The sequence below is a fragment of the Microcaecilia unicolor genome, chromosome 2 (assembly GCF_901765095.1).
Source record: "Microcaecilia unicolor chromosome 2, aMicUni1.1, whole genome shotgun sequence".
Lineage (NCBI taxonomy): Eukaryota > Metazoa > Chordata > Amphibia > Gymnophiona > Siphonopidae > Microcaecilia > Microcaecilia unicolor.
In genome coordinates this window covers 466,123,417-466,145,551 of record NC_044032.1, presented here as the reverse complement: position 1 = coordinate 466,145,551, position 22,135 = coordinate 466,123,417, and the positions used below count along the sequence as shown (strand labels likewise).

The window sequence follows — 22,135 nt, the reverse complement described above, 5'->3', positions numbered from 1 at the left end:
TGCATAACATAAGAAGAGATCTAGTGAAGCTTGAAGAATCTCGAGGAAAAGGAAAGAAGAGCATTTGGAGTAACATCTGATGATCTTAAGGTGGTCACTTAGGTAGAAAAGATGATGGTGAAAGCCAGAAGAATGGTTGGATGCATAGAGAGAGAAATGGCCAGCAGGAAAATGGAGGCAGCACAGGATGAAGGTGAAAAGGGACAAACTCAGGGATAATCTGAGGAAACCCTTACAGAAAGGGTAGTGGATGCATGGAACAGCCTCCTAGTGGAGGTGGCAGAGCCAAGGTTTGTATGTGAATTCAAGAAAGCACGAGACAGGCACAGATGATCTTTAAGGGAGAGGGAGGGATAGTAGAGAGTAGTAGTTGGTATGGATAGTCAAAATGAATAAGCCATGTGGTCTTCATCTGCCATCATTTTCTATGTTTCTATGTGTAATATATACATATAGATCAATATTCACAAGTTGCAGGTGGCATTTAAATATATTTCATATATTTAGCAACACTATCTGGATAGTGGGAGAAACTGAATCTATGTGGAGAGTGATGACCGCCACTGGCCCTATGGATAATAGCAATATTCAGTCTCTATCTGTGTAGTTATGCAGGTTAAGTAGGAACAGTCTTTGCTGGTCTAACCAGATAGTAGCTGAATATCCCTGCTATCCAGAGGGAGAGGTGGAAAACCATACCCTGCCCCAGCACTACACAAGCCACAAAAAGTGGAAAGAACACTGGTATCCCACGAAGAAACAGAAGAGGAGCAAGGAGTAGGAACGGAGTCAGGTGCTTCGAAACAGACCAGGGACATCAAACGTCATCCTCCATTAAAGATTATCGTTTGACATTTGGTGTCCCTGGTCTATTTTGAAGCACCTGACTCCGTTCCCACTCCTTGCTGCTCTTCTGCCCCAGCACTATCCAGATAGTGTCAAGGTGGGTTGTAAGAATTTTCAGCAGCTTTATCTGGACAGTGCTGTTGAAAATTGAGAGATAGGGCATTTATCTATATAATAGCTGCCACTATACGGAGACTACACCTACAAAGAGATATAAACAGGATGGAGTCATAGAGGGCGGCTGCTAAAATGGTCAGTGTCCTTCATCATAAGGGGACACACCTAAGATCTCAATATGTGTAGTTTGGAAGAAAGATGGGAGAGAGATGATAGAGATGTTTAAATACCTCCATGGCTTAAATGCACAGGAGGTGAGTCTCTTTCAATTGAAAGGAAGCTCTGGAATGAAGGGTGAAAGGGGTCAGACTCAGGAGTAACCTGAAAAAATACTCCTTCATGGAAAAGGTGGTGACTTCATGGAACGGCCTCCCAGTGGAGGAGGTGAAGACAGTATCTGAATTCAAGCAAGCCTAGGACATGTACATAGGATCTCTAGGGTAGCAGAATGGATAGTAGATGGCACGGATGGATAGACTGGATAAGATATATGGTCTTCCTATGCCTTCATTTTTCTATGTAAGTGCTTTTGAATATTGGACCAACAGATTTTATCTCTTATGAAGTAGATGCTATACAGCAGGTCAGCACAAAGTGGGGGATGTTGATATCTGTAAACACAAATAGATCCCACGGAAAAGAGTTGAGTTTAACTCTTGAAAGGTAGTTTGATATATATATATATATATATCACCTGCAATTTATCTGTAGACTTATTTCTTTGTATCTCAGTGAACTACCATTACAGCCATATGGCATTCTTCCAGAAAGTTTAGTTATCTTGGGGTTCGATATTCAGACAATTCACTCAGTTAACAGTAGGAATTAACTGGAAAAAAAAACATCCTATTTACATTTCCTGAGCCTTTCAGCTCATTATGAGGCCCTTTTACTAAGCTGCAGTAAACACTAGCGTGTGCTTACCGAAAATTACAAATCATTACTGCGAGCTGAGCTCAGGCATCCTGCAGTAGTTTTGGCATTTGCATGCGCTTCCCACATGCTAAAAAATATGGGGCTTTTTTGCGCTTGGGGTGTGTTTGGTGAGGAGAGTAGGGGTGCCCAGTGCTAATTGGTTAGCACAGCTACATCACCACGTGCTAACTGATTAAAGCATAATTAGCGCAGGAGTCCTTACTGCCTAGAAAATAGTTGTCAAAAAGGGCTCCTGCCACACTCTAATTGGACATTTATTGAGGAAATAGAAAATGCCGCCATTTTACAGCCGCGCTAAAAGACGCCTCAGTACACAGAAAGCCCATGCGCTAGTAATAGTGCAGGTCACTTTTTAGTGCAGCTTAGTAAAAGGGACCCTGTCTAATTAAAATTTAATCAGTTAAATAAAGCAGAGGTGAGGACATGCTAAGGGTATAGCCAAAATTAACTCCAATATTCAGTGCTATCCAGTTAAATATAACTTGTTAAGTCTGGTGAAAAAATACCTGTTGTAAAGTTAACCAAAGATACACAGAATCAGCTGTTTCCTTTTTTGAATATCTGGTTAAAGAAAACTGGATAACTTATTGTTTTTTTTAACCAAATATGCATTCACTGAACACTGGCCTCAAAAATAATTTTTAAAAAAACTGCTTGAAGTTCAATAGTTTCTCCACTGGATGGAGCCACTACACTTAATTAATAGGAGAGACATAGTTCCATAGCCCAAACGATGAGGTAGATATAATGCATCTCAGAGACTTGGTGGAAAGAGGACAATCAATGGACACTGTGCTAACAGGGTACAAATTGTATCACAATGATAGTGAGGATCAAATTGGAGGGGGAGGGATTGAGCTTTATGTTAAAGAGGGAATTGAGTCAAATAAAATAAACATTTCACATGACACAGATAGCAGCATGGAATCACTATGGATAGAAATTCCATGTATGAAGGGAAGGAGTATTCTTGTAGGGCTGTACTATTGTCCGCCGGGACAGAATGAACAGACAGATGAAGAAATGTTTACAGAGATTAGGAAAGCTGGCAAACTGGGCAACACTATAATAATGAGTGATTTCAATTACCAGTGAAACTAAATTATATAGAATCTGTACAACTCAATATCAATCACTTAAAAAATTACTTCTACAATGTTATCACTTGTATCTGGACGTACATCTTGTATCATTTAATGAAAAAAGTAGTGGAGAAAAAAAAGACCTCAGTATGAATCAGAGACACCTCAATTTGAAAGATACACCTTCATAGAAAAGGAGGGCTCTTTTTATCAGTCTAAAAAAAACTCCACTTTTAATTATGCATCATTCATGAAACAAAAAACAAGAACACCTCTCAAAGATACAAAAATGGGAAGAGACTTTAAATTTTCTTAACTGGTATCATTTAAAGCTCAGTACTTATCTTGGATGAAAATTTCAGCATCTCTGCAAATCCTTAAAGTGGTCTATCAAAATCCCAATATCTCGACTTCCCAATATATCTCGACTTCCCAATAGGCGTTACCTGTTTCACCTTTGTTTGGCTGCTTCAGGGGAAAAAACAATTTTTAATGGGATACATCCAAGTAAGCTTAAGTTCAGCTTTTCACCGCCCGTCTCTCCTGGCCTTTTACTTGGATGTATCCCATTAAAATTGCTTTTTCCCCCTGAAACAGCCCTTCTCTAAAGTTGGTCCTCGGGTCTGCTCTATGTCTTTCTGCTGTGGCCCATGGTGGGAAGAGTAATAGGCCCTGGAGTCTGTGGTATGCGGATCTCATCCACCTCTTGTTCGATCGAGCCCTCTGGCTGTACGCTCCGGGTGGTCTGCTGGCTCAGGGGCCCGTCTCCATGGAGGATGCCTCTTCCTTTGGTCTTACGGCCTGGCCCTTGAAAGGGCGCACTTGAGGAAGAAAGGATATCCAGACCCAGTCATTTCTACCATGTTACAGGCAAGAAAGTGATCTACTTTTACAGCGTACGCTGGAGTATGGCGCACTTTTGAATCTTAGTGCTCTTTGTTGGGGGTTTCGGCGGCTTCAGCCTTGTTGGCTGTCATCCTAGCCTTTCTGCAGAATGGGCTGGAGAAGTCTCTTTCTTTGAGTTCTTTGAAGGTTCAGGTGGCAGCCTTGGCTTGCTTCAGGGGCCGCCTCCATGACGTTTCTTTCTCTGCACACCCGGATGTGGTTCATTTTCTGAAGGATGTGAACCATCTATGGCTGCCACATTTGCTGGTGGTACCGAACTGGAATCTGAACCTCGTTCTGAGGGCCATGCAGTGCCTCCTTTTGAGCCTTTGGATAGTTTGACTTTGAAGGCGATGTTTTTGGTAGGTATCACCTCTGTGAATATAGGAACTGCAGGTGCTGTTCTGCAGAGAACCTTTTCCCAAATTCACAGAAGCAGGAGTGTGCATTCAGACAGTGCCTTCTGTTTTGCCCAAGGTGATCTTGCATTTTCATCTAACTCAGTCGCTGGTGCTTCCACGTTTTGCTGGGAGAACTACCCTGAGAATTACAGAGCACTACATTGCCTGGATGTCAGGCACATCCTTCTCTGTTACCTGGAAGTTACTAATGACTTCCAGCATTTGGATCATGTTTTTGTACTGTTTGCGGGTCACAAGAAAGGAAATATTTATTTATTTATTTATTTATTGCATTTGTATCCCACATTATCCCACCTCTTTGCAGGCTCAATGTGGCTTACAATTCATCATGGATATTGGAAGTAGAAGAGAATATACATTTGGTTACAGAGGGTTAGGTGTTACATGGTGGTGAAATACATAGTAGTATTAAAGCAGCAGACATTATAAGACAATACTGGAAATTTTAGAGGTTATGAAGTTACTCATGTTGATCTTTGTGATATATCTTGTCGAAGAGATAGGTTTTCAGTAGTTTTCGGAAATTGGTCAGTTCATAAGTCGTTTTCAGGTTCCGTGGCAACGCGTTCCATAGCTGTGTGCTCGAGTAGGAAAAGGTAGATGCATGTATCAATTTGTATTTCAGACCTTTATACTTGGGAGGATGAAGATTAAGGAAAGTGCGAGAAGATTTTTTTGCATTCCTTGGTGGTAATTCTATTAGGTCTGACATGTAGGCAGGAGCATTACCATGGATTATTTTATGGACTAGGGTGCAGAGTTTGAATGTGATGCGTTCTTTTAGTGGAAGCCAGTGTAGTTTTTCTCGTAGGGGTTTCGCACTTTCATATTTTGATGAGCCGAATATTAGTCTGGCTGCCGTATTCTGGGCCGTTTGGAGCTTTTTAAGTATTTGCTCTTTGCAACCTACGTAGAATGAGTTACACTAGTCCAGATGACTGAGTACCAATGATTGTACCAGATTGTGGAAGACAGTCCTTGGGAAGAATGCTCTAACTCTTTTTAGTTTCCACATTGAATGAAACATCTTTTTAGTTATGTTTTTCGCATGATTCTCAAGTGTTAGGTGTCGATCAATGGTGACTCCAAGAATTTTTAGGGTATTCGAGACTGGTAGATTTATTTTCGGTGTGTTAATAGTAGTGAATTTATTCTTATTGTATTGCGAGGTGAGTACTAGACATTGGGTGTTCTCTGCATTCAGTTTAAACTGAAATGCATCTGCCCAGGAGTTCATGATGTGCATGCTTTGCGTGATTTCATTGGAGATTTCTCTTAGATCCTGTTTGAATGGGATGAAGATCGTTACGTCATCAGCGTATATATATGGGTTTAGGTTCTGATTCAATAGTATTTTGGCCAAGGGTGTCATCATTAGGTTGAATATGGTTGGTGAAAGGGGGGATCCCTGTGGAACTCCGCATTCAGGTGTGCATGTAGCTGATGTGGTCGAATTTGATGTCACTTGATATGAGCGTGAGGTTAGGAACCCCTTGAACCAATTGAGAATGTTACCTCCGATTCCGAAGTATTCGAGGATGTGTAGTAAAATTCCATGGTCAACCATGTCAAATGCGCTTGACATGTCGAATTGTAGCAGTAGGATATTGTTGCCGTTTGCTATCAGTTGTTTGAGTTTGGTCATGAGCGTGACTAGTACAGTTTCGGTGCTGTGATTAGAGCGAAATCCTGATTGGGAGTCGTGTAAAATTGAGAACTTATCTAGATAATCCGTAAGTTGATTGGTTACCAAGCCTTCTGTTATTTTGGTAATTAAGGGAATGGATGCTACTGGTCTGTAGTTCGTTAGTTCATTAGCATTTTTCTTTGCATCCTTGGGTATAGGGGTGAGTAAAATATTACCTTTCTCTCTTGGGACGAGTCCGTTTTGTAGCATAAAGCTCACATGGTTTGTTAGGTCCGTTATAAATTGTTGAGGGGCCGACTTCATGAGGTTGTTTGGGCATATGTCTAATTTGCAGTGAGATTTGGCGAATCTTTTAAGTGTTTGTGAGATGAGAACTTCCGGTAGAATTGTGAATTTGGTCCAGATCCTGTCAACTGGATAGATTCCCGGGTCTGGATCTAGGCAGTCTAGGATTGTGGTGTATTCGATGGGGCTGGCAGGTATCTTGAGTCGCAATTGTATGATTTTCTCCTTGAAGTACTTCGCCAAGTCATCAGCTCATGGTGTGTCTTTGCTGTTGTTGGTGACTGGGGTAGTGTCCAGAAGTTTTGTTCACGAGTTGGAAGAGTTTGTGTATGTCTTTGTAATTTGGTCCAATTTCAGTTTTGAAGTATTGTCTTTTGGTTTGTCTTATGGTATATTTATATTTCCTTCGGAGTTGCTTCCAAGCGTTAAGTGTGGCTGGCTACTCGAGGCAATAGTTTCAGCTTATGAATTGATGGGAAGGTCACCTCCCTTACAGGAAAGAGCACATTCAACGAGAGCACAAGCAGTTTCTCACGCTGAATTGCACTTAGTGTCACTGGAGGACATTCGTATAGCTGCCATGTGGGCTTCAGTCCATATGTGTTTGCTAAGCATTATATATTATATATAGGCAAAGCTTCGTTGATGTCAATTGTTATAACTCTTGCTGTGGCGAATGAGATACCTAATTGAGTTTCATAGAGGCAATAGTTCTGCAAGTTCATTTTTCAATTCTATCAGTACCCTGGGATGTATATCATCTGGTCCAGGCAATTTGTCAAATTGCTCCATTACATCTTCCAGGTTTACAGAGATTTGATTCAGTTTCTCTGACTCGTCAGCATTGAATACAATTTCTGGTATTGGAATCTCTCCCACATAGTCCTCGGTGAAGACCGAAGCAAAGAATTCATGTAATTTGTCCACTATGGCGTGCCCCTTTTACTCCTCGGTCATTCAGCAGTCCAACTGATTCATTTGCCGGTTTCTTGCTTCTAATATACCTAAAAAAGTTTTTACTATTTTTTTTTGCTTCCAACGCAATCTTTTTTTCAAAGTCTCTCTTTGCCTTCCTTATTAGCTCTGTGTATTTGACTTGCCATTCCTTATGCTGTTTCTTATTATTTTCAGTCAGATTCTTCCATTTTCTGAAGGATTTTCTTTTAGTTCTATAGCATCCTTCACCTCACTTTTTAACCATGCCGACTGTCGTTGCGCCTTCATTCCTCCCTTTTTAATACATGGAATATAAGTACAGTAGTATTGCCATACTGGGAAAGACCAAAGGTCCATCAAACCTAACATCCTGTTTCCAACAGTGGCCAATCCAGGTCACAAATACCTGGCAAGATCCCCCAAAAGTACAAAACATTTTATACTGCTTATCCCAGAAATAGTGGATTTTCCCAAGTCCATTTAATAATGGTCTATGGACTTTTCCTTTAGGAAGCCGTCCAAACCTTTTTAAAACTCCGCTAAGCTAACCGCCTTTACCACATTCTCTGGCAATGAATTCCAGAGTTTAATATAACTGGTCTGGGCTTCCAGGATGGTATTTTTTAACAACATCCATGCCTGGTGTACATTTTTGACTTGCCTTTCCTCTTCATCGGCTCTTGTTTAGCCTAATCCAACTTTAACATAATTATTTATAATATTTTTTACAATTTTTTACATTATAAAATAGATAGAACCCAACAATTAGCACTAATCTGAAATCATGCAGACCAACCAAAAGGGACCACGTTTCATTATTCATCAGGGAAGGTCATTGGTATTAACTTTTTTCTTATATAGGGGTCTGTTTACTAAGCCACGCTAGCGGCTATCCATGCGTTAGTGCCGACCGCTAGCGTGGCTCAGTAAACCTAAGTGATAGTGTCTGGAGCAGGGCAGAAGAAGGGGGGAGGGTGTTGTCTGCTACTATGTCTAGGTCCCTGGGAGTATCAGGCCATAAGTTAGTAGGAGGATGCTTCTGAGGAGCAGAATAATACAGCTTCTGAGGTTCATCACAAGTTGCATTATTCATGTATGTGGAAGTCACTAACCTGTGGTACCGAGTTTTGGTAGGTTGGCAACTCAAACTGTAAACTGAGCTGTGTTAAAATTCCAGTTTTTACTGCAGCTTAGTAACTCTCACCCCTGAATTACTGAAGATTAGTGACTCCAACAGCAAAATAAAGCTGTGGAAAAATGCTATATTTTACTGCTAACTTCCACCCTAAATCCTCTTATGGTTGAAAAAAATAGGTTTGGAATAATTTGGTAATTTAAGTTGAGATTTCAAGGCAAAATAACGTCCATAACATGCAGCCCTAGAATCTACAATGACCACAAGATGGCCCAATTGTTCAAAAAATGTTGCAGCTGCCCTTAATAAGGGATGACTTTTTTTTTTTAATTAAAAGGAATCTGTCACCAGACCACAGTTATAACACTTTACTCCAGCCTTGGGTTGTAACTTTTTTCAAGAATGATTATTTCAAGCATAGACTGGGCATGTTTCCACCCACGCCAATCTATCAGGGATACTGTGAGTTCAATTTCATAAATAGTACCTTGTGAGGCAGTGAGGGACTTATGCCTAGATGATCAAAAGCCCCATGCTGTTCCAAACAGCGCTCTAAAAATAGCACTGGAACAGCATGGGGCCTTACCACCCTATGATCAGAGATAATAGAATGCAAATTTAAGCACACTATTATCTCTGATCACAGGGTAAAAGTGCACTTGTTTGACAGGTCCGGGCTGTTAAAAGCCTGGACCTGTCAAACACAGGGGCTGACCTCCCAGACTCCCCTCCAACTGCAGGCCCTGGTGGCCTAGTGCCCCCCCCCCCGAAACCCCTATACCATCACCTCAAGCCAGCTGTGGTAGAAGTGTCCCAGCTGCAGGAGGCCTATTCTAAGGAAAAGCAGCAGCTGGAGATACAAGTCCAGGAGAGACAGCAAGAAGACCCTAGTGGTAGCCAAAATAGCAGAAGAGCCTGGAAAAACTAAGCAGTTAGCAGAGAGCTTGAAGCATGCTAACCTAAAGTTAGAAGCTAAAAACCAAGAGGTAACCCAGAGTATAAAGGCTTTAGCAAGATTTAAAGAGATTGGAACAGGAACGAAGAGCCTTGAGTCAAGGGGTAGCTCAAGAGCAGAAGCTCCAGAAGTGCCTAGAAGGAAAATTACAGCAGTGTAAAGGAACATTGAAGAGACCAGAATGATGCATGACGTCCAGATTCAGGATATGAGTCATGGGCACGGGCTGAGGAGGAATTAAAAGCCTGGCTGACCCACATGAAAAAGTGGAAGAAGAATTAAAAGAAGCTATGCGATCCCTGGAGGAGAAATGCCGGGCATTGACCCTTAGGGTGGATATTCCATTTCAGGAGGGGCAAATCAGACAACAGGAGCTCCAGGAAGTAAAAGCCTGCACTCTAAACCTCCAGAATAAGTTAAGAGTGCTGCAAGAAGAGGATATTGATCTGACAGAGGGGCACAAACAGTTGACCCTGCAACTAATAAATACTGAGGTGCTGACCAAGTGGCAGCAAAGTCCCAGCGCAGAGGCTGGCAAGGTGCAAGAGTGTCAAGAAGCAATAATAATAATGGGAAAATTCCAAGGTATTTAGAGAAATGTGAACACGAAGAGATCCTGTAGCTGACCCAAGGGACGGAGTCAGTAAGTGTGAGAGCATGGATGTGCAACAGCGACACCTAGAAGAAAGCCCTTTCCAAATTAAGAACAATGGAAACAACCCATTTCCATGTACTGAGTGTAGTGCAATGATTGGTGATCGGACCATAAGAAAAAGAAACAATTTCCACATCTGAGTGTAGTATGGCAATTGGAGATGGAAATCACACACACACACACACACACACACACACACACACAAAAAGAAACTATTTCCACATGCTGAGTGTAATACGGTGGTTGGTGATTAGGCATCACAAAAAAAAGAAACTATTTCCACATGCAGAGTGTAGTATGGTGGTGATACCTGAGAGTAAAGCTGCAACAGAGCCAGAGGTTATTAAACTGAAGGAAGTTACTCAAGTAGAAACAACGTATATGACGGAGATTCACTGAAAGAAGCCATAGTGATGGTGGAGGAGAAGTAACAGTCCAGTCCAGAAAGATGCCCTAAGCCTATGAGGCTCAGGATCAGGATCCCGAGAAGGAATTATCTGTTCAGGTAGAACAGTGAAAGAAATTCCTGAAGGAGGCACTTGATGTCCAGAAGGACCTGGAGGAGGCCATATGGACAGCTGATCAGAAGCAGGAGTTGTTGCAAAGGAGATGTGAACTGGAACCTAGAGACGGTGTCCAGGGGGTCCAGGCCAAGACGATTGGCCTAAGACACCAAAGGGGCAAGCCTATAACAAGGTTGGATCCTGAAATAGTGGGCCAGGATATAAGCAGCCCAGCCGAGTTTAAGGAGGAAGATGATACCGGCAGCAGAGAAGAAAAGGCCAGAAGTACCTGAATTGACCGTTGGGTGGGCCTGACACTGCCTAACCCAGAGATGAATACTACCGGAGATAAGAGATGTATGGAAGATGAAGTGGGAGAATTGAGAACCCCTGAGCGGAGCCGGGGAGCTCACTGAGCCCTATACTAAAAGGACTAACAAGCCATTTGGGTGTCTGAAGCCAGTGGCCACAGTGCAAGAGAAGGTGGGATCGAATAAGATTGGACCCTGGAAGTTAGATCAACCTTGCTCACCGGAAGAGGTGGTCCTAGAGTGGAGAGGAAGTGTTCGAGTATGGATGTGGATGGCAAGAAGGACCCCGAGACACAAGAAAAGAAGACGTGATTGGTCCATGAGGAAGATTGATAACACCCATGAGAGGAGAAGATCGCGGGGTGTCAGAGGAGATGAGAGCCCCATCCAGATGGTGTCCATTAACTTGAGTATTCCTATGATAGGAACTGGTACTGTGGTAACCATAGGTGTGATGGGGCCCGGTGGTTACCCTAATAATCTTGCCCCGCTCATGTGTGCATGTGGTAAGACTGGCATGTTTGAGCTGATGGGATGTTTGAGGTCCTGTGATCGACTCCCTCGACCCCTCACTGCTGGTAGTAGCAGGCACTCAACATGATATGGTTGAGCTGAGGGGGAGGGAGGTATGTGGGGAACAGAGAGACTTAGTGTAGATGTCCCTATAGATATTCCCTATGCGGAATTGCAGTTCAGTCATCCTACAGCAGGTGGCGCTGGACCTGCTATGTCCCTGGCTGAACTGCAGAACTACTATGGCAAGGTCCAGTGCATTATGGGAGAGTGAGATTGCCTGCTCGGGAAGGAGTGGCTTCCCAAAAGACAGGAAGTCCAGAAGGATAAGGCCCCGGGAGGTCAGAGCCCAGGAGGAGCAAGGTCCCGATACAGAGACCTTGAAGGGGGTGTGGGGAACAGATAGAGAGAGAGAACGAGAACCTGAGGGAAAGAAGTGGATGAACTGAGATGACTGAAGTGATGAGATCTTGCTGACGTAAGCCAGGCGTGTCTTTGAGTTGGTTGTGACTCGGGCTGAGAATTATAAGCCTTGAGTATAAATACTAGTTTATGGCTGGGGTAAAGCCCTGAGACGTAATTACTGTACAGCTGTGATAAGTTGTGTACATGTGGGAGTTAAGGAACTGAACTGTATAAGAGTACTGCACAATTAGTATTGTTTACTGAACTATGCAAGAGTGGTGGAACGTTTAGTACTGCTTATGCTGAACTATATAACTGTGCTGGAGGCTGGGCTTGGATGAGACCCGACCCGCAGAGTAAAAGTGAGAGACTGTAGTTTGGGCATGGCAACCCCGCAGCCACGGACTGTGTTTTGGGCTGCCGCTGCCAGAGTCTGGCTTATGACTGCTTGCTGAACCGCCAGGGTGGTGCCCTTCTGTATGTCTCGGGTTCTGTGAGGAAACAAGCCCGAGAGTACATGAATATAAACTTGAATATAAAACTAATAATTAGATTCTTGAACTACAGAGGACTTGGACGTGTGCATAGAAAGACCTTGCTATGACTCGGTCCTGTGAATTAACAGGACCAGGAACTTTATTATTGTAAATACTTTTATGTTGAAGTTATACCTCCTGTCCGGCTGTATTATTTACCTAGCCATGCCCAAACCTGCTCAGGCGTCTTACATACCTGTTCTTAGCATTCTAGAATTTGTCATTGTGCTTTGTCAATACACAATGCTGAAATAAAATTCCTAAAAAGGACTGACTTTGGGAAAGACAGTGCTGACTCAAGGTCTGATGGACTGGAGACAGCTGTGAAGTATCAACCTGGGGGTGAATTTGGGGGCCTAAATACAATCAATATCCATTGTCCTACTGCAGGCAGGTATAAATGTAAGTGGTTACAAATGAATGACTCCAAATGTCATTCAAATAGAGGTTTCTTTTTTTTGGGGGGGGGGGGGGGGGGGGTGGGGAGTAGAAAAAAGCCAAAATGGTTTGTTTAATTTCTTCATTTATTCATCTAATTATGTATTAAAACATTTCTATTTTAAAGAGTACAGCCCTATCTAATTATTTTTAATGTCTCTCGGGGACAGTACAGCTTCCACTGCAAAGCTACCATGCCTTTATAACTGTCTGTGGTAATGGTATTTTTGGTAATTATTGCATCAAAGTAAAATAAAATCTCAAGTCTTAAAATATATTTGGCACACTGTGATTCTCTATAGGTGACTTATTCAGTGTGTCTTTCAACATTCAGTCCCAAAGTAAGGTAAAACTATAGCCTGAATCAGAGTATCCCATGCACCACCAAATAACTAAATTCTATGCCAGTGTCCCCTGACAACCACACTCTGCCTCCCCACTAGTCTTCCAGTCTAGGTTCATACCTACCCTTTCAACTGGCCTTTCCTTTCACTCCACTGGCTTACACTTCCCTTGCCTCTTTAATTTTGTACCACTTAGTATTTCAACAGTGGTTATTCTCTATCTTCTTTTTCTGTAAGATGTTCTGGGCACAGTGCCAAAAAAATAATAACAAAACCTCAAGTACCCTTTACTACAAGCAACAAATGCATATTAAAAAGCATGTATTGTACTTTCAGACTACATTGATATTTATGAACTACATTTAGTTTTCTTTGAAGAAGATATTATCTAACTCTAAGAACAAAGAAAATAGTTCCATACTAAAGAAGTTATATATACATAATCCCATAGCCAGTGTAACACCTCTCCCACCCCCCACCCCCACTCCAGCCTTAGTTCTGTTGTTTGTCTGTGTGGATCAGCTTTGTATCCTGCTTGTGTCTGCCCTGTTTGTCTTCAGCTCCAGTCCCCTTCCTGCTTATCTCTGCCCTGTTTGCTTTCAGATTCTGTTCCTGCCAAGCTTTTTTGAAAATCCTGAATCCTGTTCCAGTCAAGCCAAGTCCGTTCCAGCATCTGGTTCCAGCCAAGCCAAGCTTGTTAGTCCAGTCCTGCTCGGGGGGGTTTTGCCTGCTGCTGCCGCTCAACGACAGTAGGCCAAGGGCAAATACCATTAGTTCTGTTCCAGGTCAGCTCCCATCCCAAATAATGGCTGTGGTGAACACCTCTGCATTTACTGTCAGTGTTCCTCCAGCCTGCGAACCCCCATCTCTGCACCTTCCCAGGTCATCCTTGTTCACTCTCTGATCACCTTCACCCACTCTTCCCCCCCCCCCCCCCCCGAATTCCTCCTTCCCATACTCTTCATATCTTGGCTTCATATCTTTGCACTTACGACAGTAATTTACCTTACTCCTAAGCCAAGGTAAATTACTGTCACTGTAAGTGCAAACTCTTTTGAACAATTTGCTCCTGAGAGAAATCATGTAGGAGATTGCACATGTTAAAGCAGACCCTGATTTCTGAGGAAGAGGGGAAGAAGGAGGGATAAAAAGATAGGAATAAGGAGGACTGCTATGGTAGGGAGCATGGAAAGAAACAAAGAGGTGAGAACCTTGGTGGGAGACTGTTATGGTAGGGGGCATGGAAAGAAACAAACAAAGAGGCTAGAACCTTGGTGGGAAGGATGAAGAAGGAGGGATGAAGAAAGGATCCTGGAAGGGAGAGATAAAGAGATGAGTGAGGAGAAAAGACTCTGGTGAGGGGGGCAGGGAGAGGGAGAAGGAGAAGGGAAGGAATGCAAAATAAAAGAAATAAAGGACTCTAGAGGGAAGAAGGGGATACTGTGAAACATGAGAAGAATCCTATGAGAAAGAGAGGAAGAGGAGCCAACCCAACAGGAAGGCCACATACAAAATTCAAAAATTAATAAAGAGACCAAGTCAGTAAAAAAAAAAAAAGATGACAATCAAAACAATTTCCATAACGTCAGAAACTGACAATCAAATAGCTGATTGTGAAAATATTCCTCTTGTCCTTTTTTTTTAAATTATTTTATTCTTTTTACAGTTGGAGTACTGAGAAGGATTTCTTATTTCTTTTATACAATAAGCACTGGTGCAGTTTGTGTAACTTCACATTACAGGAAATACTCCTGGATTTGAATGGCCATAAATAAAGAGCCAAAAGGACTTGTTCCTCTTGAGACATGATCTAAGCCAACACACAAACCTCTTTACTTACAGAGTGGGGCCTTATGAGAGTCAAGAACAGAATTCAAAAGGTAATCACTCAGCCCCACCTGAGAAAATGATTACTGTGGGGTGCCTTCATGCACACCTCCCAAAGCAGCCATTAATATGTATTCATCTTGTGTTAAAATCAAAGTGGATATCAAGTTATCTCAAGTTACTCTTGCTATAACTCACAGGTGCATTTTACATTTTTTGAGCCCTATAGGAGTTCCTTTCCTCTGGAGATGGGCTGTTATGGTCTTTTCCAGTAAAAATCAACAGAAGAGGACTTTGAAGAGGAAAGAGAGAGAAATTTGGTGGCATCATGTTGCTTGTCAATGACACTCCCTGAAAGGATATATCCATTGGAAGTGATGATTGGGGAGTATAAGAGAACAGAAATCACTGCCAAATGATCTTAAATTATAGGTTTCAATACAGTAGCCCATGTCCATTTTTAAATGCTGTAACAAAACAGAGCTGAATTAGAAAGGCAAACAATACCTAAAATAATTATCTCCAAGTGCTCATTTAAGGTATTCTATACTACATAATAATTTTTAAGGATTTCTGTCACAAGCACAAATTAGTAGAAAATTATTAGGGTTGAATTCAAACATGCCAAGTCAATGTTCAGGTGATATAGAGCATTTCTACATGCTGGAAAAAGCTAAATCAGCTAATCTAATTAATGCAAAAAGGTAGTTAATAAATCCCAATAAATAAATACATTTACCAGTAATTAAATCCTCTTTGTGCATGAAACCTACCAATCTACAACATTTGAACTAGACTGCTAAACAATAGACAGCATTTTGGGTTTACTGACTACCTTCCAGAAATTCTAGGATGTACTATTATGTCTTACCTCCCATTTGGTTTCCTCAATCTTTGGAAGAAACTCGGCTTGTTCTTTCTTAAACACCATGCACTTTTTTTCTAGTTCCTCTCTCTGTTGAAGAAGTTGCCCAACATCATCTTGAAGCTTTTTTTTCTCCTGTTGGAGTTTGAAGATCTGCAACTGCAAGGCCTGCTGTGCCCTCTGAGCTTTCTTAGACACTTGTTGCAACTTATTTGCATAGTTCTGCCGGAGGTCCTCCATTTCACGCTCCCAGATCTTTTGCTTTTCCTCAAATACTTGAAAAATGGCTGCCTCACTTTTATCTAAGTTTCTTCTCATCTGTAGGACCTCTTGCTCCTTCTCCCACAATCTGTCTTCAAGATCTTGAATGATGTCATCACTAGATGGTGAATGAAAAGGCATTGTTTCATTGAGTTGAGTCAGTCTGTTGAATGATGATGTGCTCTTACTTGAAGAACGCCCACTATCTGAGGTAGATATTCCATTATATCCCACTATGTTCTTGTCTACATAAGTAGTCCCAATACGATTTATATGGCTAGTTGAAGCACTCATTGGGCCAACATGTTGACTGTAGCCTGTCCCATATGTGGGTAAGCTTGTCAAGGAGTTGCGACCAGAATCAGAGAGACCTCCCACCTGATTTGTAGTCCTGTTAAGGCTGGTCTTCTCAAGTCCACTTTTGATCACAGATTGACTATTGCTGTTGGTGTGGTTTAAGCTCTTTCTGTTTTCTGTTATTCCATTGTTCTGTGGTGGACACAAGTTCTGCATGGAGTGGAAGTTTTTAGGAACCACTGGTTTAAAGGCCGAAGGTCTAACTAAGGGTTCATTACTCTGTAAAGTAAACATAGTACAAGTTAAAAATAATAGATCATTTCACATAAAAAATACAACATAAAGGCAAACATTTCTTAAGATTGGCAGACAATATGGAAGTGAGATTTTAGGTGAATGACAATTTATATATCAAAAGAGGACAGATTTTCAATGTAATCCAACATTTATAAACCACTTTCTCCCCCTTACAAGGGTCCAGAGCGGTTTACAATAAGAATTATCAAGAAACAGAAAAATAAAAATAAAGAATAAGAACTATGAGAAAGTTATATCCTTGGTATCCTTAAAAAAACGTTTGAAACAAATGTGTGTTTAAACATTTATGAAACATAGAGGCATATTTTCAAAGAACTTAGATTTACAAAGCTACATAACAACCTATAGAACTTTGTAGGTTTAAGTGCTTTGAAAATGAGCCCTATAGTATAAGAAGTCAATATCAGATGATTAAAATGACATCTTTATAGTAGACTGGATACCTAAGTGGTCCTTTTACTAAGCTGCAGTACAAAGTAGCCCAAGCTAGTTTTGGCGTGTGAAATTGCTGCGCGCTAGGCCACTTTCTACCGCGGCGGTATAAGCAAAGATACTTACCTGTAGCTGGTGTTCTCTAAAAATATCTCACATCTGGGTGATGTCATCCGACAGAGCCCAGTGCAGATGCTGACTAGCTAGAAAGGTAGAAAGTTCGTGCACAGTCCCACCACACGTGCTGGTGCCTTCTCACCAGACACGCAAGTGCAGATCCTCCAGTCAGGTGAAAAAGCAAAAAGCGTATAAGTATAGACAACTCCTACAGGAGGTGGGAGGGTTATGTGAGAATAATTGGCCTGCTGCCCTTGGAGAATACCAGCTACAGGCAAGAATCTTTGGTTTCTCCGAGGACAAGCAAGCCTTCATATTCTCACATCTGGGAATCCCTAGTTACCAGGCTCACTGAAAACAACAAAGCTAGGATAATTGTGTCTCGAAATGTTGAGACTAAAAGTTCTATCAACCTTAAACTATATACAAACTAGTTATGTAGGTGCAGCCTGGAATAAAATAAAGTAGGGCCTAGGAGAGTGGAGTTGGATTCTAGACACCAAACAAATTATACAGAACTGCCTGTCTGAACCAACTGTCACATCGGGTATCCTGATCCAAACAGTAGTGGGAGGTGAATGTGTGGGAAGACCACATTGCAGCCTTGAAAATCTCCTTTGTGAAAGCTGATCTAAAGTGGGCTATCGACGCAACCATGGTTCTGACATTGTGAGCTATGACATGACCCTCAAGAGTCAGCCCAGCCTGGGCATAAGCAAAGGAGATGCAATCTGCTATCCAATTTGAAAGTGTGCGTTTGCTGATGGCCACCCCCAACCTGTTGAGGTCAAAAGAAACAAAAAGCTACATGGACTGTCTATGGGCTTGAGTCCGCTCCAGATAGACAGATAAGGCTTGCTTGCAGTCTAAAGTATACAGTATACTTTCACCAGGATGGGAATGAGGCTTTGGGAAAAATGTTGGCAGAATAATTGAGTGGTTAAGATGGAACTCCAACACTACCTTAGGAAGGAACTTAGGGTGCATGTGAAGGACTACTCTGTTGTGATGAAATTTAGAATACAATGGGTGAGCTACTAGGGCCTTAAGTCTACTGACTCTGTGAGCTGAAGTGTCTGCCACCAGAAACACAACTTTCCAGGTCAAAAACTTCAGATGACAGAAATTCAGAAGCTCAAAAGGAGCTTTCATCACTGGGTAAGGACTATGTTGAGATCCCAAGACACAGTAGGAGGTGTGGTGGGGGGCTTTGCCAACAACAAACCTCTCATGAAGCGAACAATTAAAGGCTGTACAGAGATGGACTTGCCTCCTACACAGTGATAAGCGCCAACTGCACTGATATAAACCCTTACAGAGTTGGTTTTCAAACCAGAATCAGAAAGGTGTAGGAGGTATTCAACCCGTTTTTGTATAGAACAAGAGAAGGTATCTAAGGCTTTTTCCTTACACCAGACAGCAAACCTCTTCCACTTAAAAGAGTAACACTTCTTAGTGGAATCTTTCCTGGAAGCCAGCAAGATACAGGAGACACCCTTGGGCAATCCCAGGGTGTCTCTCAACATCCAAGCTGTGAGGGTCAGGGATTGGAGGTTGGGAAGCAGAAAGGAACCCTCATTCTGCATGATGAGGGTCTGAAAAAAGTCCAATCTCCACGGATCTTTGGATGACAACTTCAGAAGAAGAGGGAACCAGATCTGTCGTGACCAGTAAGGTGCGATCAGAATCATGGTGCCGTGATCTTGTCTGAGTTTCAGCAAAATCTTCTCTATGAGAGGTATGGGAGGATATGCATACAGGTTAAAGGCATCTCATACTAGCCTGCCTTGTGACCCAAGCCTGGAGCAGAACTGAGGGACTTTGTTGTTGAGATGAGTGGCAAAAAAATCCACCGAGGTGGCCCACTCTCAGAAGACCTTCCGGGCTATGCCCATGTTTAGAGACCACCTGTGTGGTTGGCAATATCCTGCTCAATCTGTCTGCCAGGCAGTTGTTCCTGCTCGATAGGTACATGGCGCATAGGTCCATCCCATGAAGTAGGGTTCACTGTCACATGCCCATGACTTCCTGACACAAGGGGTAGGATTTTGTACCCCCCTGCTTGTTGACATAGAACATCGTAACCTGGTTGTCTGTTTGACTGAGTACAATTTAGCTCTGGAGCCAATCTCTGAAAGCTTTTAGAGCATTCCAAATAGCCCAGAGCTTTAGGAGATTGACTGGGTGGACCACAGACCTTAAGTGTGAAGCCCATCTACATGAACTCACCAACCGAGGTTGGATGCATCCGTTCTCAGCATCTTCCAAGCTGGTGGAATTTGGTTCCAGAGTCAAATTGGACTGAACTGTCCAACAGAGAAGGGCATGTGCCAGATCTGGTAGTATATGGATGACATCAGATAGGTTCCCTGTCACCTGAAACCACTGGGAAGCTAAGGTCTACTGGGCCGTTCTCAAGTGGAGCCTGCCATGGGAGTGACATGTATGGTAGAGGCCACGTGGTCCATCAGTCTCAACATTTGCTGGGCTGAAACCTGTTGGCTGCTGAGGACTGCGAGGCAAGTGTTACCAAGGTATCCGCTCTCGCTTGAGGAAGGAAGGCCTAAGCCTGTGCTATATCTAGCAGGGCTCCTATGTACGCCAATTGACAAACTGATTCTAGGTGGGACGGGGTAACTGATGACAAACCCCAGTAGCTTTAATACCTGAATAGTCATCCTCATTGACTCCCTAGCTCCCTGAGATGTGCTCTTGACCAGTCAATTGTCCAGGTAGGGACATACACCCCCCAGTTGGTGTAGATACGCTGCAAATACCACCAGACACTTCATGAAATCTCTGGGTGCAGATGCCAAGCCAAAAGGCAGAATGCGATACTGGTAGTAGTGTTTCCCCACTCGAAATCTGAGATACTTCCTGTGACTTGGAAGTATCAAATTATGAATATAGGCACCCTTTAAGTCCAGAGGCCATAGTCAGTCACTTTCCTGAATGAGAGGAAGAAGGCTACCCAGGGAAAGCATCCTGAACTTTTCTTCGACTAGGAATCTGTTCAGGTTTCTTAGGTCTAGGATGGGCTGGTACCCTCCTGGGTTTTTTTTTTTTTTTGAGAAGATCATAAGGAAGTACCTGGAGCAGAATCCCTTCCCTTCTTCCCCTGGTGGTATGGGTTTGTTGGGGGCAGGAATTGGGCGTTCCCAGAACTTGGATGTTTTTCTTCTATAATGGAACAAAGCAAAAATGTCCAGGGCTAAAAGATGGTTTGGAGGGGCATAATCGAACAGCGACGGCCAAATAGATGGCCGGCCATCGCTATGGCCGGCTCCAAGAAACAGAGGAGCAAACCGTATTTTCGAATGAGATGGCCGGCCATAAGGGCGGCCATAGATATACCATTATCGCGGTAGAAGCCGGCCAAATTAAATCCGGCTAAAGCATAGCAAAAAGGCCGCCATTAAACATTCCATTATTGTGGTTCAAACCGGCCAAATCAGGGACAGCCAAAGTATACGAAGAATACGGTAGTGGTGACAAATAATATGTTACTGTACTTGATAGTTTTCACTGTTCCTTAAATGTTCCCTCTATCTGGATGTTCGCAACTACATGCAGTGTACTTGCAGAACATGCAGGTACGGGAAATATATTGTGGATGAAGTTCGCATATTTGATAATGATCCATAAATGAGAAATCCCATATAAGGAAAACTCCGCACGTAGGCCCTGCACGCATGACGGCCATGCGTCACAGCCAGCCATGCGTCATAGCCGGCCATGTGGACGTGCACGTACTAACCTATCCATATATGGAATGGCGAACCATATATGGAGCCTAAGGCTGGCCATCACGGCATGGCCGGCCATATAAGGCGAGGCACGTTTTCTAAAAATATGGCGATGAGAAGGGAGTCCAACTTCTCTGTGGCAAAAAAACCTGCTATTTGTGACCCTTTGCCTAAGGGACAGGCGTGTTCTTTTCCCCAGGCACCACCATCTGTCCTCCAGGATTCGGTGCATACAAGCCTGGGGTTACATCAGAGACCAGATAGAGAGGTAGGTGTCCCCCCTCCCTCCTGCAGCTATACATCTAAGAGCTCCCACAGCAGTGTAACCACAAACTCTAGTCTGCATTCAAGGGTCATCACTGATATGTATACATGCCCATTCATTAATAGAATCCAGGTAGTAGAAATAAACAACATTCCCACATCCCTACAATACTACACACAAAAATTTCTCTGTCCTCATGTCCACCTGTATGACATCATCTGTCCCAATGTTATGTCCCCCCCCCCCCCAAGAAGTGTTCAGAATGTCTTCTATTTGATGTACAAATGATTATTTGTGTGCTGAAGGCAAGAAGGCCCATCCCCTAACGCCTGGTTTACAAACTTATATCTCATTCCACTAGTCCGTTCCCCTCTCTCTCCTTCCCCTCATTCCCTTTCCTCCTTTCCTGAAGTTACTATTGAGGAAACTACACTTCTCCTTTCTTCCTCAAAATGTACCACCTGTTCCTCTGATCCCATTCCCACCCACCTTCTTAATGCCATCTCTCCTGCTCTTATGCCTTTTATCTGTCACATTCTCAACCTCTCACTTTCCACTGCGACTGTCCCTGCTGCCTTTAAACATGCTGTGGTCACACCTCTCCTTAAGAAGCCTTCACTCGACCCTACTTGTCCCTCTAATTACCGACCCATCTCCCTCCTTCCTTTTCTCTCCAAATTACTTGAGCGTGCTGTTCACCGCCGCTGCCTTGAGTTTCTCTCCTCACATGCTATTCTTGACCCACTACAATCTGGTTTTCGCCCTCTCCACTCAACCGAAACTGCGCTTACTAAAGTCTCCAATGACCTATTACTGGCTAAATCCAGAGGTCAATATTCCATCCTCATTCTTCTTGATCTTTCTGCTGCTTTTGACACTGTCGATCACAGCATACTTCTCGATACCCTGTCCTCACTTGGATTCCAGGGCTCTGTCCTTTCCTGGTTCTCTTCCTACCTCTTCCTCCGCACCTTTAGTGTTCACTCTGGTGGATCCTCTTCTACTTCTATCCCTCTGCCTGTCGGCATACCTCAGGGTTCTGTTCTTGGTCCCCT

The 22,135-nt window shown here is 42.9% G+C and overlaps 1 protein-coding gene across 1 annotated transcript in view; it reads right to left on the bottom strand.

Moving 5' to 3' along the window:
* The window catches only part of LZTS3 (leucine zipper tumor suppressor family member 3), a 179,640-nt gene that overhangs the window by 8,146 nt on the left and 149,359 nt on the right, over positions 1-22,135 (bottom strand). Inside the window, exon 3 of the mRNA XM_030190999.1 lies at positions 15,651-16,481. Within this exon, the coding sequence (XP_030046859.1) occupies positions 15,651-16,481 (831 nt within the window). The remainder of the gene's footprint in view (positions 1-15,650; positions 16,482-22,135) is intronic.